Consider the following 14,267-nt stretch of genomic DNA (forward strand, 5'->3'; position numbering starts at 1 on the left):
CACACACACACACACACACACACACACACACACACACACACACACACACACATATATACCACTTGGAGTACATCTTGTTTTTTCTGTGGTCGATGTGTTTAAGCCGTCAGCTGTTTTCCGTGTCAAGATAAGGGATCAGGAAACTGAGCTGTTCACAGGAAGTTACCATAGTCTAAAACATTTAAGATTTGATTTAGGATAACAACCAAAACCTAGGGCTAGAAAAACTGACCTCAAACAGTCAGATCATTTCTTTAAAAACAAATTGAAGGTATTCTATGGAAATCTCAGTTCAGGAACAAAAAAAAAAGGAAGTAAAACCTTTTCGTTTGTATTCATAGCTCAGACTTTACTGACAGGGCGTTTGTGTTGCAACACATTAACTTCTCAGTTGTACTTTGACCAATGAGTCACTTCCTTTTGCTTGTTGACAATAAAAAATATTTTTACATCATGATGTTGCGACATCTTTTAAACTCAATGTGACAACTGAAAAGTTTAAAGACCTAACAGTCTTGAGATTGTGCTCTTTAATTTCATCCCTTGAAATAAACCTTACAGAAGTTAAGGTTTGGCTCGTGTTGATGTTCACGAGGACGCTGCAAGAGTTGATTCATCCGAGAACTGAGACTGTTGAGTTTTAGCTTGGAACAAATGAACAAAAGAAGCAACAAAAGGGTTTTCAATGACAACTAACCAGTAAGAGATTTCCATGAAGGTAAATCACAGGTAAAACTGTTGGTGCTATAGATCAGATGACCATCTTCTAAAGGCTTCCATAGTTAAACCGGTTTTAAAAATAAATAGAAAAAAATGTCAGCAAGAGATGTTACTAACGTGGGAAAAGTTGCTGAGTCATGATAAAATGGTCCCTGCATGAGCTCTTCAGAGGAAGTGAGACGTTTGTGTAAACAGACCTTGAAGATAAGATTGTATCTCTGAAGTTCAACCAAACTAGAAGAAAAATTAAAACCGTCGAGTCTGATCATCTTTCTACACCTGATTAACTGATTATTCTTGTTGCTTCCTTTAAAAGCCTTCTAAAGTATCTGATGCTGGAGGATCAGTATTTATACTTGGTCACGTGTCTAACCACCAACTGCTTCACCGCAACTTTACCAAAATCCTCTTCCTCAAAACCCAAAAGGTCTGTTCTGAACGTAGAGCAGCCATTTGTTGAAGTTTTCTGTTTGAGCCGAGTCGTCGGTCCTACTCTAAGTCGTGGGACAGAAATACAGACTAATGTTGACTGGACTGATGAGCAAATGGCTAGTCTGAGCAGGGCTGAGATCTAAATGGATTGCTGTTTTATTAGCTGTTAAAAAAACTGTTTTCTAAACCTTATCATAGCTGCTAAGTTTGAATTACAAGATTGTCCTGATGCATGTCAGTAATCCAGGTAAAAAAAATCAAAAAGAAAAAAAAAGTATGTCCTCTGGACAGGTTCTTGGGAGAAAGAGAAATCACACACAAGACAGGCCCTGGAGCAGTGTGGTTATCCCAACTGGGCTTTTCTGAAAGCAGACAGGAAACACAGACAGGATTCCAGCCAACAACCAGCTGAAAATGAAGACCCTAAACCCAGACCAGTCATTATTCCGTATATGGCGGGAGTTTCAGAGAAACTGAGACGTTTATTCTCTAAACATGACGTCCCAGTGGCTTTCAAACCCCAACAAAGACTGGTTCACCCCAAAGATCCAGTTCCCTGGCAGAGAGTAATATTGTGTATGCTGTTAAGTGTCAGGAGGACTGTGATCAGTTATGCATTGGGGAAACAAAACAGCCACTGTTCAAAAGAATGAGCCAACACAGACGAGCAATTCATCAGACCAGGACTCTGCAGTTTACACTCATCTACAGGTCAGGACTCTGCAGTTTACACTCATCTACAGGTCAGGACTCTGCAGTTTACACTMATCTACAGGTCAGGACTCTGCAGTTTAYACTMATCTACAGGTCAGGACTCTGCAGTTTACACTCATYTACAGGTCAGGACTCTGCAGTTTACACTCATCTACAGGTCAGGACTCTGCAGTTTACACTCATCTACAGGTCAGCGGTCACTCTTTCAGGGATGAAGATGTTCTCATCCTTGATAGAGAGGAATGTTGGTTTGAGAGAGGAGGAAAGGAAGCCATCTTTGTGAAGAAAAAACGTCCACCATTAAACAGAGGTGAAGGCCTTCGTGTCCAGTTGTCCTCCTCCTACAACGCTGTTATTACAAGTATGATTCCGCCTCCTGTGAGCAAAAGGTGGGGATCAGGGCCCAATGATAGTCAAGTAATGGGCCACATGACCCTTTGTGAACAATAGAGCTAATCAAGGCACTAACGACCTATTGTTTGGCTGATGGTCCTCTGTTGCATATGACCAACCTGTTTGTCCACCATGTGGAGGCGGAGCTTATAAGGCTGAGTTCACCTGAAACTTCTCAGGCTGAAGAAGTCTGGAGGAGAGACGAAACGTTTCATTAAAGAACAACCCGTCCAGAGGACCTACATATTTTTCTTTTTGAATTAAAAGACTATTTCCCGAGGATTTTGTCATTATTTACAGGCACAGATAATGGCAGGAGCGGCTAGAGGTTCTCAAACTGTGGTCCCAGGACCCCCAGGGGTTCTTAAAAGATTTCAATAAATTGTTAATGTGGAACAATGAACTAGTAAAACAAACATATTAAGCCAAACAAATAATAATATTCCCACAGTATTTAGGTTTTAAAATGACAGTAAATTATTTTTAAAACGGCATGGGGTTTATGAGGGGGTCCCTGGAAATTTTTCACCCTTGTAAGTGGTCCCCAGACGGCTCTTCACAGAGGCAGTGTTTGCGATGCAGCCTGAGGAAGACTGAGCAGGAATGTTTTTCAATCAATGTTTCTTGCTGAATAATCATGCATTAGATTAAATTAGTTTTAAGATGACACCACTTTGGTGTTGTCAAGCCCTAAACTCAGAATGTCACCATGAATGTTTCAGAGATTTCTCTGCTTTGAAACACCTGATTTAAAGGAATAAATGATTAACTCATGTTTAAGGCAGAAATCAGCTCCTGGAGCTCTGATCGGACATCAACGGCCGACTTCAGCAGGTAAATCATGCAAACGTTTGGGTTGCTCTGTCACATGTTCATCCTGAACTCACTGCTGAGGCCATGCAAATATCACTCCCCTTTCCAAACGCCTACCTTTGGGAATCATCTTTTTCCACTTCGACTTCAATGAACTTCAATTCGTCTCATTTACAAGCGGAAGATCCTAGAGTCACTAGACTAAACAGTGACACTGATGGTCAAAGTGACACATTTTTGTTTGCAGAAGGCTCAAACTGTGCTGAATTAAATGAAACAAAAAGCAAACATGCCTTCAAACAACGTAACTTGCAACCCAGTGGATGAGCTCTAATCTAATCATACATAACGGACAAAATACACTCACTGCACTATGAAATCTGAAATACTGGAAATACTAGAAAAATACTGTAAATGTAAATCAAAAATAAAATCAGAGAACAAGAAATTAAGCCAATAAAAATAAAACTTACTGATAATCACCTCCTCCATCCATGCTGGTAAAGAAGAACACAGACGCTGCACCAAAGGCCTGCAGACTGATTGATAAACAATCAATAAACAGGTGCTTCAGTGACTTTATACTGACCGCTTCTAATAGGTAGGTGTAGTAGTAGGTGTAGTAGTAGGTGTAGTAGTAGGTGTAGTAGTAGGTGTAGTAGTAGGTGTAGTAGTAGGTGCAGTAGTACTAGTAGGTGGTTTCTGTTTGGGTACCAATGCTAAAACAACAGTTTGGACTGTCCTGATGCATCTCAATAATCCAGTTGGAAAAATTTACAAAGGAAATGTTGAGTAGGTCCTCTGGATGAGTTCTTCCTTCCCATTATGTCAATGGATAAAGTTTTAACTGGTTTTTCATCTTGTTAATATTTTCAAACATGTAAATAAAAGTTGGTTAAATCTAATTAATTGTGAATTGATTAAAGATTAAAACTATATAAACACTATTCAAATGTCATCAGGTTAACACAAAAGGTTTGAGAACTGCTGCTCCAAACTCACTCAAAGAACTATCCACAACAGGTAAGATATTAAATGTTTACAACCTTTCCACATAACCCTTCTTCATGAGAATACAGAACTATCCCTTTAACGGCAGCTGGCCACACCTGAGCAGCTGCTGTGGTTCAGAGGCTTAAATTACACGTCTGGGGAAATAACCGCCTCAGGAAATTCAGCTGACAGGAAGTGACCGCTGCTCTTCAGAGGACATCTATCTGTAGTCTGCCATCTGTTAGCAAAATATCTCATGAACCACTGAGAATGTTTAACTTTTGGAGTTGATCCAGTTTAAAATGAGCATCACATTTAATCAAACAAAGAATATAATAGCAGCAGCTCAAACAGTTCAAACACATTTACATTCAAGATACTCGTCAAAATAAGAGTTTTGTTTATAAAAAAGTGAATCGCAATTTATCATTTAGAAGAATGTTGATGTATTTTGTAATTTCAGGTGGTTGCTGCGTTTGGTGCACATCGTTCAAACACTTTCAGTCTTATTAAATCACGTGCACGGACCGTGCACACCCAGTTTGGGTGGTCTTGAGTTTGTTTCAAGTGACTTTGGCTCTTTTTATCTAATCTTCATGGAGCTTTAAGGTTATGGTACCCCACCCTGCAGTAAAAAAATTAAACCATGCACCACCGTTACACTGCTTTGACAAAAAGACACGTTTTACACAATTATTTAATAAATCCATATTTCTAATTAGATGTTTTCTGTGTTCTATACATCGTTTTACCAGATTTGTCTTAGACTTTTATAGTGTATGAATGTATTTTTGATCTTTTTTCTTATCACTTGAAATTAAAGGAGCTGTATAAATAAACTTTACCTCCTTATTTAAAACATTTAATCTTTGCTGTAGGCTGAGTCTGAATGGCAGAACGATCATTTGGAGTTTTTAGCTGTTTTATAAGTAAAACAGACTAAACTTTGTGGCTCTATTGTTAACATTTAATGGTAATTTTACATCTGAATTATTAAGAGTGAACATAAAAATTGCAACGGTTTCTTGACTTTGGTCCGACGTAGAAACAGTTATCTAAACATTTATTAAGTTTTTAATAATTCTAGTAGTTAATGCTATTTTCCTAAAATTTCCGAAATTTCTTAATTAAATTTTCCATGGGGTAAAACAGCACTTTGACCTCGGCTCAGTATCTTTTCCTCAAACGTGTTAAAATGGCTGAAGTTGGCTGAATGAACCTGTGAACAGGTTCAAGAGCACAAAGCTGTTCTAATCCTTGACTTATTGCTGTCATTTTGTCACAGATTAGCATAAAACTGGACAATAAAACAGGTCTTTTCTGATAAAGCATCAATAAAGAAGGAAAATGTTAATCAAATCTGCAACACCTTGTTAACAGCATCATGTCACATCATGTAATGAATGTAATGAATATTGTTGCTTTGAATTCTTCTTCTCTGACAAAAAAAAAATTTTGAAATCAAAAAATGAAATTCCAAACCAAAAGAAAATCTGGTATAACATACACACAACACCAATTAGTTCTTTATTATCTTGTCGTGATCTAATTATTTACACAAAATTATAGTTAAAAACATATATTTACAAATTTACAATTAAATAAATAGTTCCTGAATATTTACAAGTGCACACAATCATTTCATTTTAGTTATGAAGTCCCAAACCTCAGCAGATTTAAAGATTCAATGACCAAACAGTTCTACACAATATACTGTATTTCACTTCAAAAATGCTTTTTATTGCATTCTGCTATGAAAAGAACACAATCACGAAATTTCCTATCTGTGTGTGACTGTTAGCAAAATATTTCAAGCACCGCTAGATGGATTACAATGAAACTGTTAGAAAGTAATTACTGGTTGTACATCTACAACTGATTAACTCTGGGAGTCTGCAGGATTCAAGATGGCCGCCACAGTTAATCAAACCTAGCAAACACAAAAGTAGCTATAATTCAGTTGACTTTTCAGACTTCAAGGTAAAACTTGGTGTTATTGTAGCCGAGAATAATCCTCATTAAATTTTCCGAGCACTATCAGACCAGACATCATCTTCTTTTAAAACTTTGGCTTGCAAAGTTATCTAACTAAAGCTATATGAATTGTTGTTTGAGTTGACGTTTTTATTTTTATTTATATTTTGTAAATTATGCTTTGTTTGAATATATTCTGGAAATAAAAAGGGGCAGACATTATAAGACTTATTCTTCTTCTGCTAAATTTCATTTGATTTTGATTTTGATTTGTGTATTGTTTTTGTTTTCTATGGTATATGGTTATTTTTTTTAATGAAATGAATACATTTTTTGAATAAAAAAAACAGCAACACCAAACAATACGCATTTCCCTTAAAAAACGTTAAGTTCGTAGAACCTGTTTGGTCCCTTGTGCCACGCCTTGAAGATCAGTGTTGAAGAAATTTGATTTAATAGAGTTAAATAAAAATAAAATACACACAGAGCAGGTGTGTAAAATGTCACAGGGGCCCTGCTGGTTTTCTAATCTGTTTTCATTTTCTTAGGTTTGTCACAATTTCAACATATACTGTGAGCTGCCAGGGCTTTTAAATTGGATAAGTTTGGCCTGTTGTAACAAGTGCATCAACAAGAAAAAACCGTCGTCACTCACATTCCTGAAAGATGACCTGAACCCATAAAAAAGGGTGTATTTACTGTTGTTTTCTAACAGCTCCACCTTTGACTTATTAGCCGTCAGAACAAACACGTGATCAAACACCGAACTGAAGAAGTGAAATATTTGACTACAGCACAATGTGGTTTTAAGCGCATGAGAAAATTAGGTTTTCTGTGCAAATCTAATCACTTCATCTTGACGTGTGTTTGTTGACCTCATCGTCCTAATGAGTGACTTTGTGAAGAACAAACCACAGCAGGAGCAGATTTAACAGGAGAGAAGTAAACTGTCCTCTCTGAACGCTCTTATATTTCAATAACAGGAGGTGGAACGTACGAGAGAAAGTTTATGATGCGTGTGGGCAAGCCCAGCTTGGAAATGACTCCGTGTGCTCTTGAACCGAGAGTCCTCCTCAAAGCCACTCTGCTGAGCTGCTGCAGACTGAGAGGAGTGTCTAAAACAAAACACAGAGGAAAATCCCACCATTTGTATATTTACTGCTGCTCCCACACACAGTGGCAGGACACAAACTGTGCACACTTACTTTCAAAGAACTCCAGGCAGAGGTAAGAGGCAGAGCCCACGCTGGTGTAGTGGATGGGTTTCTTGTTGAGGTTATCTCTAGCGAAGACGTTGCCCCCAAACTCCACAAGAAGCTCTATCAGACCTGTGTTCTTCACTTTAGCTGCGTGGTGAAGAGCCGTCTCGTGGAGCTTGGCAGCGTTCACATTTGCCCCTAAAAAAATACAATCACAAAACATTTTCCATGATATTTTTTTTCCTCAGAATTGAGTGATTCCATTTTTTTTCCTGGTCAATAAAAGTAACATTCACTTGACTTCCACAATGTTTTCTCTTCATTTCTTTGAGTGTTCCTGAAAGCCAACAAGTTGCAGTTTGGAATGACCTTATTATTGTTTCATGTTTTTGATCCGAGTTTGTTTTACAGAATGAAATGTCTGAACGAGTGCTCATCCAAGACTGGTGATTCCACACTTTTTGCCAGTGGTTGTATGTCCGAATAAACAGGAATCCAACTGGATTTCTTCTTAAAGGGATCCACGATTAGTTGTAACATTAAACTTTATTTGATAAACATTTATTTTAAGTGTAAAATAAAAACTGTAAAAATACTGTAGGCTGTTTAGTTTTCAAATTTTTTCAATTTACTGTATATTTTAACACGGACGGAGCCATTTTATTTACACGCAAAGCCTTCTGGGTAAATGATGACATCAACTAGGTCATTGGTGCGAGGCTTCTAGTGAGCTATATCCACCCTGAAGGTTAATCTTGGACAATATCTGACGATTGACTCTTAAATGAAACCAAAGAGCGTTGACAGAGAGGAGAAGGTAGAAATGACTCAGCCTGTAACTGAAAATATGGATGGAGGACAACAGAGCTGCTTCATGGAAGAAGAACCTCAGCCTGTTAGCCTTCGCGCTAGCGCCAACGCTATATTGCCTTATATGTATTAGCTCGGCGCTAGTACGACAAACAATCTAAACTGAGGTCCTCCATCCATATTTTCAGTTGCAGGCTGAGTCATTTTTGCATTCCCCTCTCTGTCATGTGGATGGAGGACCTCAGTGACGAGAGGAGAATGTGTAGCGCTGAGCTAATACATATTTATGGTGATAGCGTTGGGGCTAACGCTAAAGCTAACAGACTAAGCTGAGGTTCTTCTTCCATGAAGCAGCTCTGTTGTCCTCCATCTATATTTTCAGTTACAGGCTGAGTCATTTCTACCTTCTCCTCTCTGTCAACGCTCTCTGGTTTCATTTAAGACTCAATCGTCAGATATTGTCCAAGATTAACCTCCAGGGTGGATATAGCTCGCTAGCAGCCTCGCACCAATGACCTAGTTGAAGTCATCATTTACCCAGAATGCTTTGCATGTAAATAAAATGGCTCTGTCCGTGTAATATATTTTTAAACTTTTAGTTTAAAAATTATAAAAACTGAACATCCTACAGTATTTTTACAGTCTTTATTTTACAGTTAAAATATATGTTTATCATATAAAGTCTAATGTTAAAACTAATCAGGGATCCCTTTAAAGCTTTATTTTCAATCTTCTGACTCCAATCAGGTTCACAGTACAGCATACAGGCCTCAGCGTAAGACCATGGGCTGAAAACAGTACAAAAACCCAGGAGGCCTGCTCTGAAGCAAAGACTCTACAATACTGACAACTTCTTCTACTATAAAAATGAATTGAGCTGATAATGTACATCTCTTCCTGGTTACACCTCTGAAGGTGTTACCTTTTACATCAGACGTAGAACGTAACTCAATTTTGTTTAGGCTAAAAGAAAGAACACATGATTAGACACAGCAACTTTTTGTCTGCTTTAAAGGAGACATATCATGCTAAATGCACTTTTTTGCATTTACAAACTATTTTTTGTGCAGTTATAGTGTCTAGGAGTGTAGAAAACATTAATTTATTCTGTCCAGTTAGTGCAAAGATATTTTTATATTTTTTTATGGGTCAAATTTTTCAGTTTGTTCAAAATCTGCAGTTGCTTATTTCGTTTCATTGTTTATTTCATCGCACTTTTTTCGTTGGAACTACCATTTATGGTAATGTATTTCAGGCCAACTGGATTTCATAGTCCGCCATTTTTTTCATCGCTGTGTGATTTGGTAGTTCATAGCATCATGCCGAATATGCAAGTTCAGAAGTCAAAATGTTCTGTTCTGGGGTGTGTGAACTCACATTATTATCTACATAGACTACCAGCATCAGAGTAGAGCTTCTTCAAAGTGCCTGGCTAAGTTTTATTTTTCAAGGAAATGGACCCACAACAGGGCGGAAAGTGCTTGTGGACAACACAGGATGAATATTACAACAACAAGGGTGAGTTATGAACTGTAAATGTGTTTAACTGTCTAATTTAGCTGTTTCTACCCTCTGTGTCGGAATATGAGGGGAGAAAGAACAGCTGTGTTTAAGTTTCTTTACCGAACGGGTGCTCAGCACCATGTTTTACTTTCACTTACGCCCCGCACTGTAATCAGCGTGTCCGTGTTGTTTTTCTTTTTAAAAATGCTGGAGCATTTCAAACTGTGATCTAAAGTTAACGTCAGTTGTTTTAAATGTATTTTTTGCCTGGTGTTAAAAACGGGAGCAGCAGAATGAGGCAGAGAAGCTGTGAGCGCTGTGTGTGTGAAGTCCTCATAAGGATAGCAACATGTGACCTTTAATCCGTAAAAAAATATCTCCAGTTCTCCAATGAGTGTATCTACTCTACTACCTCTTGCTGCTGATCAGTCTGAAGTGGGTCAACCTTAATCCAAGACTCTGTGATGGCCTTTTTATATGAAATCATTAGAATTTTAAAAAGTTGTTTTACTTTTGGATCACCAAGCCAGGTAGTAGACCCAACAAGAAAATCTTGAGATCTTTAGGGATAATGTAAACCAATATCCTTCCAGTGATTAGACAGACACTGTCCCAGAAGTGTTCAAAATACAGTATGAGTGATCGGTGTTCTGATGTCCACACTGTCTCTAACATTGCTCTTGTTGTTCTACTACCATTTGTTTATTGATGAGGTGTAATAAAAAATCTGACAAGACTCTTCCATCCAAATTCCCTCCATCGTTTAGAACTAGTGAGCATCTGTTGTGTTCCAGTACAGGTTTTGAGTCCCAATTTTTCCATGTAAACAAACAAAACTTTGTCCATTAAAAATGAATGAAAATACACATTATTTAATCCAGGTGTTGACTCTTATTGACTCATGTAGCTCTTACAGTGTACACTGAACAAAAATGCTCTCATTCACACAGGTGGAGGTCTATCAAGATGCTGATTAGACAGCATGGGTGTGCCTTAGGCTGGCCATAATAAAAGGCCACCTTTAAAATGTGCAGTTTTTAATCACAGAGCACAATCCCACGAATGTAGCAGGTTTTGAAGGACTGTGCAATTTGTCATGCTGACAGCATGAATGTCCACCATGTTTGTGAAATTAATGTTTGTTTCTCTACCATAAGCTGTCTCTAAAAGGCTTTACAACTACAGTCTATGTGTAACCAAACCACATGGAGAGGGAATCGAACCTGGGACTTTACGGTCCCAAGTCGGCTACTCTACCACTGTTACACAATAACTTGCTCTACAATATATACAGTCTATGATCTCAAGTGATAAAACAGGTGACAAGGAGCAAACTGCTGCAAGCCGTGTCAGGAAAGACACAAATCACCCCGACTCCCAGCCATGAGTGTTAGACCTCATTGCATCAAACATAAATTGTTAAAAGCAGTGCATGAATCAGACCCAAAATGAAACCAAGAATGAATTTCTTAATTTATTTTAAGGGTCACTATCAAGTGAAATAGGGCGAATAATGTTTAATAAAGCACAAAATGTAGTTTGTTTATTTGGAAATGCTGATTTCAGATTGTGCAGCGTTCTGACACAAAAACATGTTAACTGTAGAAACTCAACGGGACATTTGCTCCAGCACATAACTGGTGTTTTGTTGTTGTTGTTTTTTTTTTTGTTTTTTTTTTTTTGTGAATACAAGGCAGGAACAGAGGAGACAGCAGGGGCAGATGATGGCATAAAGTTGGAGCTTAAACCAGACACTGCATTTTTAGTGACTCTAGGCCCAAAGTGATCAAATCCTCCACCAAGGCTAGATTGTGCAACTTCAACAAAACTTTCATAAATACACGCCAAAACATTATGTTTATTTTTCCCACACTCTGAACAACCATCATGTTCATTAAACTGTTTTTTTAAAGCCTCTAACGTTCAGAAGCTGGGCCTCGACTCACCTGCAATGAGGAGGACTTTGGCGCAGTCGTAATGCTGTCGAGCGCAGGCCACGTGAAGCGGTGTGCCGTAGTGACAGTCATGAGCTTCCATGAAAGCTCCTCTATTGATCATCAGCTGAACACAGTCTGAATTACCTAATGTTAAAACAAAGCAGAGTGATCTATGGAAACGTGGTGTGTTGTGAAGTTAATATCAGCGAAAAGTGATGTTCTGTCCATGAGAATCAAAACAAGCAGCTTCTGCTTGCACCTCTTTGACTTATTAAGATCTAATGAAACATAAACTTGGCACAAAATGTAAGGAATATGTGTTTGATAGATCACAACGCTTCTTGGCAATAAATCTTATAATGGGACCAGAAGCTCAAAAGAAGTGTCAAAAACAACAACAACAATAAAAACAACAACAACAACGAAGTAAGCTTTTTTGCAGAGAAGATTTGTCAATTTTTTCATGTGCATAACCCTCTCAGCTCTACTGCTCACCCCACAAATGCATGTTCCTTACAAATGTGGCGCCATTTAAAAAAATTAACAGGCTTTTCAGTGGTATAAGACTTATTGCAAAGAAGCATTGTTACAACAAAGAAATAATCTACCAAAACAGATGTCCTTACTTTTTGTGCTAAGTATAGAATTTTATATAACCCGTGCCTAGGGTTGGGCAATATTAGCAAAAAAATTAATCATGATTAATTGTGGTATTTAGCCGACAACGATTAATTTGACGATTAATCCCCTGGAGTCCCTGGACAACTTTTATGTCCTGGTCACATGACTAATTTAGTGGGAAAGATTTGCTCTTCATAAAAATCTTTTCCAAATTGGGTCAAAATCACAGACTTCAGGCTATACATCAAATTTTGAATTGTGTTGATAGATAAATAAATTACAGAACTTTTTTTTAATGTTAATCATATTTGAAGCAGAGAGGAGCACTGAGTGGACTCTGCCTGGTGGCATTAATCGTATTAATCGTCAAATGCCAAAAAAAAAACGAATTAATGTTTTTCTGACGATTAATTGCACACAATACGATTATGCCCAACCCTACTCGTGCAGCAAATAACATAAGAAGTTATTTTGGAAACATTATTTTACTAAGAAATATTCCCATCTCTGTGCAATGTGAAATTGAGTCTAATTTGCCTGATTGTCAGTCACTGCCAAAGGAAAGAGGGCAGTGATGTTTTCGCTTGTAGGTGTGTGTTAAAGGTGCACCGATTGCAGTTTTCTGGCTGATCACCGATCTTCTAATAAGCCTGACCTGCTGATACCAATTTATTTTTATAACAGACTCAGGTTTTATAAGGTCACAATACACCTTCAATGTTCCAGTCTTATTTTACTGAAAACCATTGAACAATACAAACTTGTGTTGGACAACATCCCTCCCTCATGGCACGCTCTCCTCTGAAATCCTACCTAAAAGCCTGGCTGTGATCGAGCACTGCTATCATTTTCTGAGCTGAGCATTGACTTTTGTACAATACAAAAATGTGGTACAGCTTGTATCCATTAACAGAAGCAGGACCTGCAGATAACAGCAGCAGGCAATAAGACGTACCTCCCATGCAGGCCTCATGAAGAGGGGAGAAGGTAAACAGTGGAGGGTTGACAGTTGCACCATACTCCAACAGCAGTTTGACACAATCCAGGCTCCCAGCTGCACAGGCATCACACAGCGGAGTGCTGCCGTCGATGTTACGAGCATCCACCTGTTGGACAGGGTCATTAGTGACACAGCACTTTAAGAAAGCCCCAAGCTTTCACCAGACTCCCGACGTGAAACTGACCTGCGCACCAGCGTCCAGCAGCAGTCTGACACACTGGGTCTGACCCTGAATACACGCCTCGTGCAGCGGGGTGATGGAGTCCACAGCCACGATGTTGACAGCGGCCCCTGCTTGGATCAGCTGCTGCAGCTGGAGGGCTCTGCCCTGAGCAGCAGCCTCATGGACCGCTGACCGGTCTGTCCAGAATCCAAGGCCATGAGCTGGGAAACAGAAACAGAAAACTGACCTTCTGTTCATAATGACTGACAGGTTGGGTTCAATTATTATCTAAAAGGCTCATATTTCAGACTGTTTATAATGTTGATTTAAAGGCACAGTTAAGTAAATGATGCTGTATTCACCTGCACAACAGGTAAACTATCTTAAATCATTGCAGAACTGATAAAGTTGTACTAGTAAATAAGGCATCCTGGATCATGTTTGCCAACATTCAGATGATGTTAGCTAACTGCTAACCAAGCTACGTTATAATCATGCTCAAATCAAGTTTGCAACAAATGAAAAGCTAACAGCAACTCTTAACTGTTTCCATCAGTGCTGTCTAATCATTTGACGAAGCTTTTTATAAACTGGTATCTTGGTTTAGTCACGCTGTAAGCTTCTTACCGATTTCTCCGTACAGGGACGGTCTGGTTCGCGTGATCTCCATTATTTCATGGTTTCGTTTTCCTCCCGGTTCCCCAGATTAATTTAGGTCCCAGATTATTGTGTACTCTGCTCTGAAGCAAAACACTAACAACTGTAAGGACCGCATTATTATTAATGTTGCAAACCAAGCTGGAGAGCCCGAAGCAGAGAGGAGTTCAGAGCTGCAGAGCTTCAGGCTGGCAGTGAGGGATTCTGGGAAATGTAGGCACAGCGCAGGGCTCCTAGCCAACATGTTTTATAAAGTGGTTGTTTTATAAACGAATGGTAGAAATTCCACAGGTTATTTATTTCCATGTTTTATTGTTTAATTGCAAACACAATAAATA

The 14,267-nt window shown here is 38.6% G+C and overlaps 1 protein-coding gene across 2 annotated transcripts; it reads right to left on the reverse strand.

The window, feature by feature from the left end:
• Window positions 1–6,476: 6,476 nt before the first annotated feature.
• LOC106523638 (ankyrin repeat and SOCS box protein 13) lies at window positions 6,477–14,135 on the reverse strand. 2 transcript variants are annotated; one of them, XM_014017131.1, is made up of 6 exons: window positions 13,900–14,135; window positions 13,294–13,493; window positions 13,065–13,215; window positions 11,498–11,632; window positions 7,245–7,436; window positions 6,477–7,154 (listed from the first exon to the last, which is right to left on the reverse strand). In XM_014017131.1, the coding sequence occupies exons 1-6, from the start codon at window positions 13,940–13,942 to the stop codon at window positions 7,006–7,008; spliced, it is 870 nt and encodes a 289-aa protein (XP_013872585.1). In that variant the 5' UTR covers window positions 13,943–14,135; the 3' UTR covers window positions 6,477–7,005. The 2 variants fall into 2 exon arrangements, with proteins under 2 accessions (XP_013872585.1, XP_013872586.1); XM_014017132.1 differs by lacking the exon at window positions 11,498–11,632.
• Between the last annotated feature and the right edge of the window lie 132 nt (window positions 14,136–14,267).

This window comes from Austrofundulus limnaeus, unplaced genomic scaffold (assembly GCF_001266775.1).
Source record: "Austrofundulus limnaeus strain Quisiro unplaced genomic scaffold, Austrofundulus_limnaeus-1.0 Scaffold162, whole genome shotgun sequence".
Taxonomy (NCBI): domain Eukaryota; kingdom Metazoa; phylum Chordata; class Actinopteri; order Cyprinodontiformes; family Rivulidae; genus Austrofundulus; species Austrofundulus limnaeus.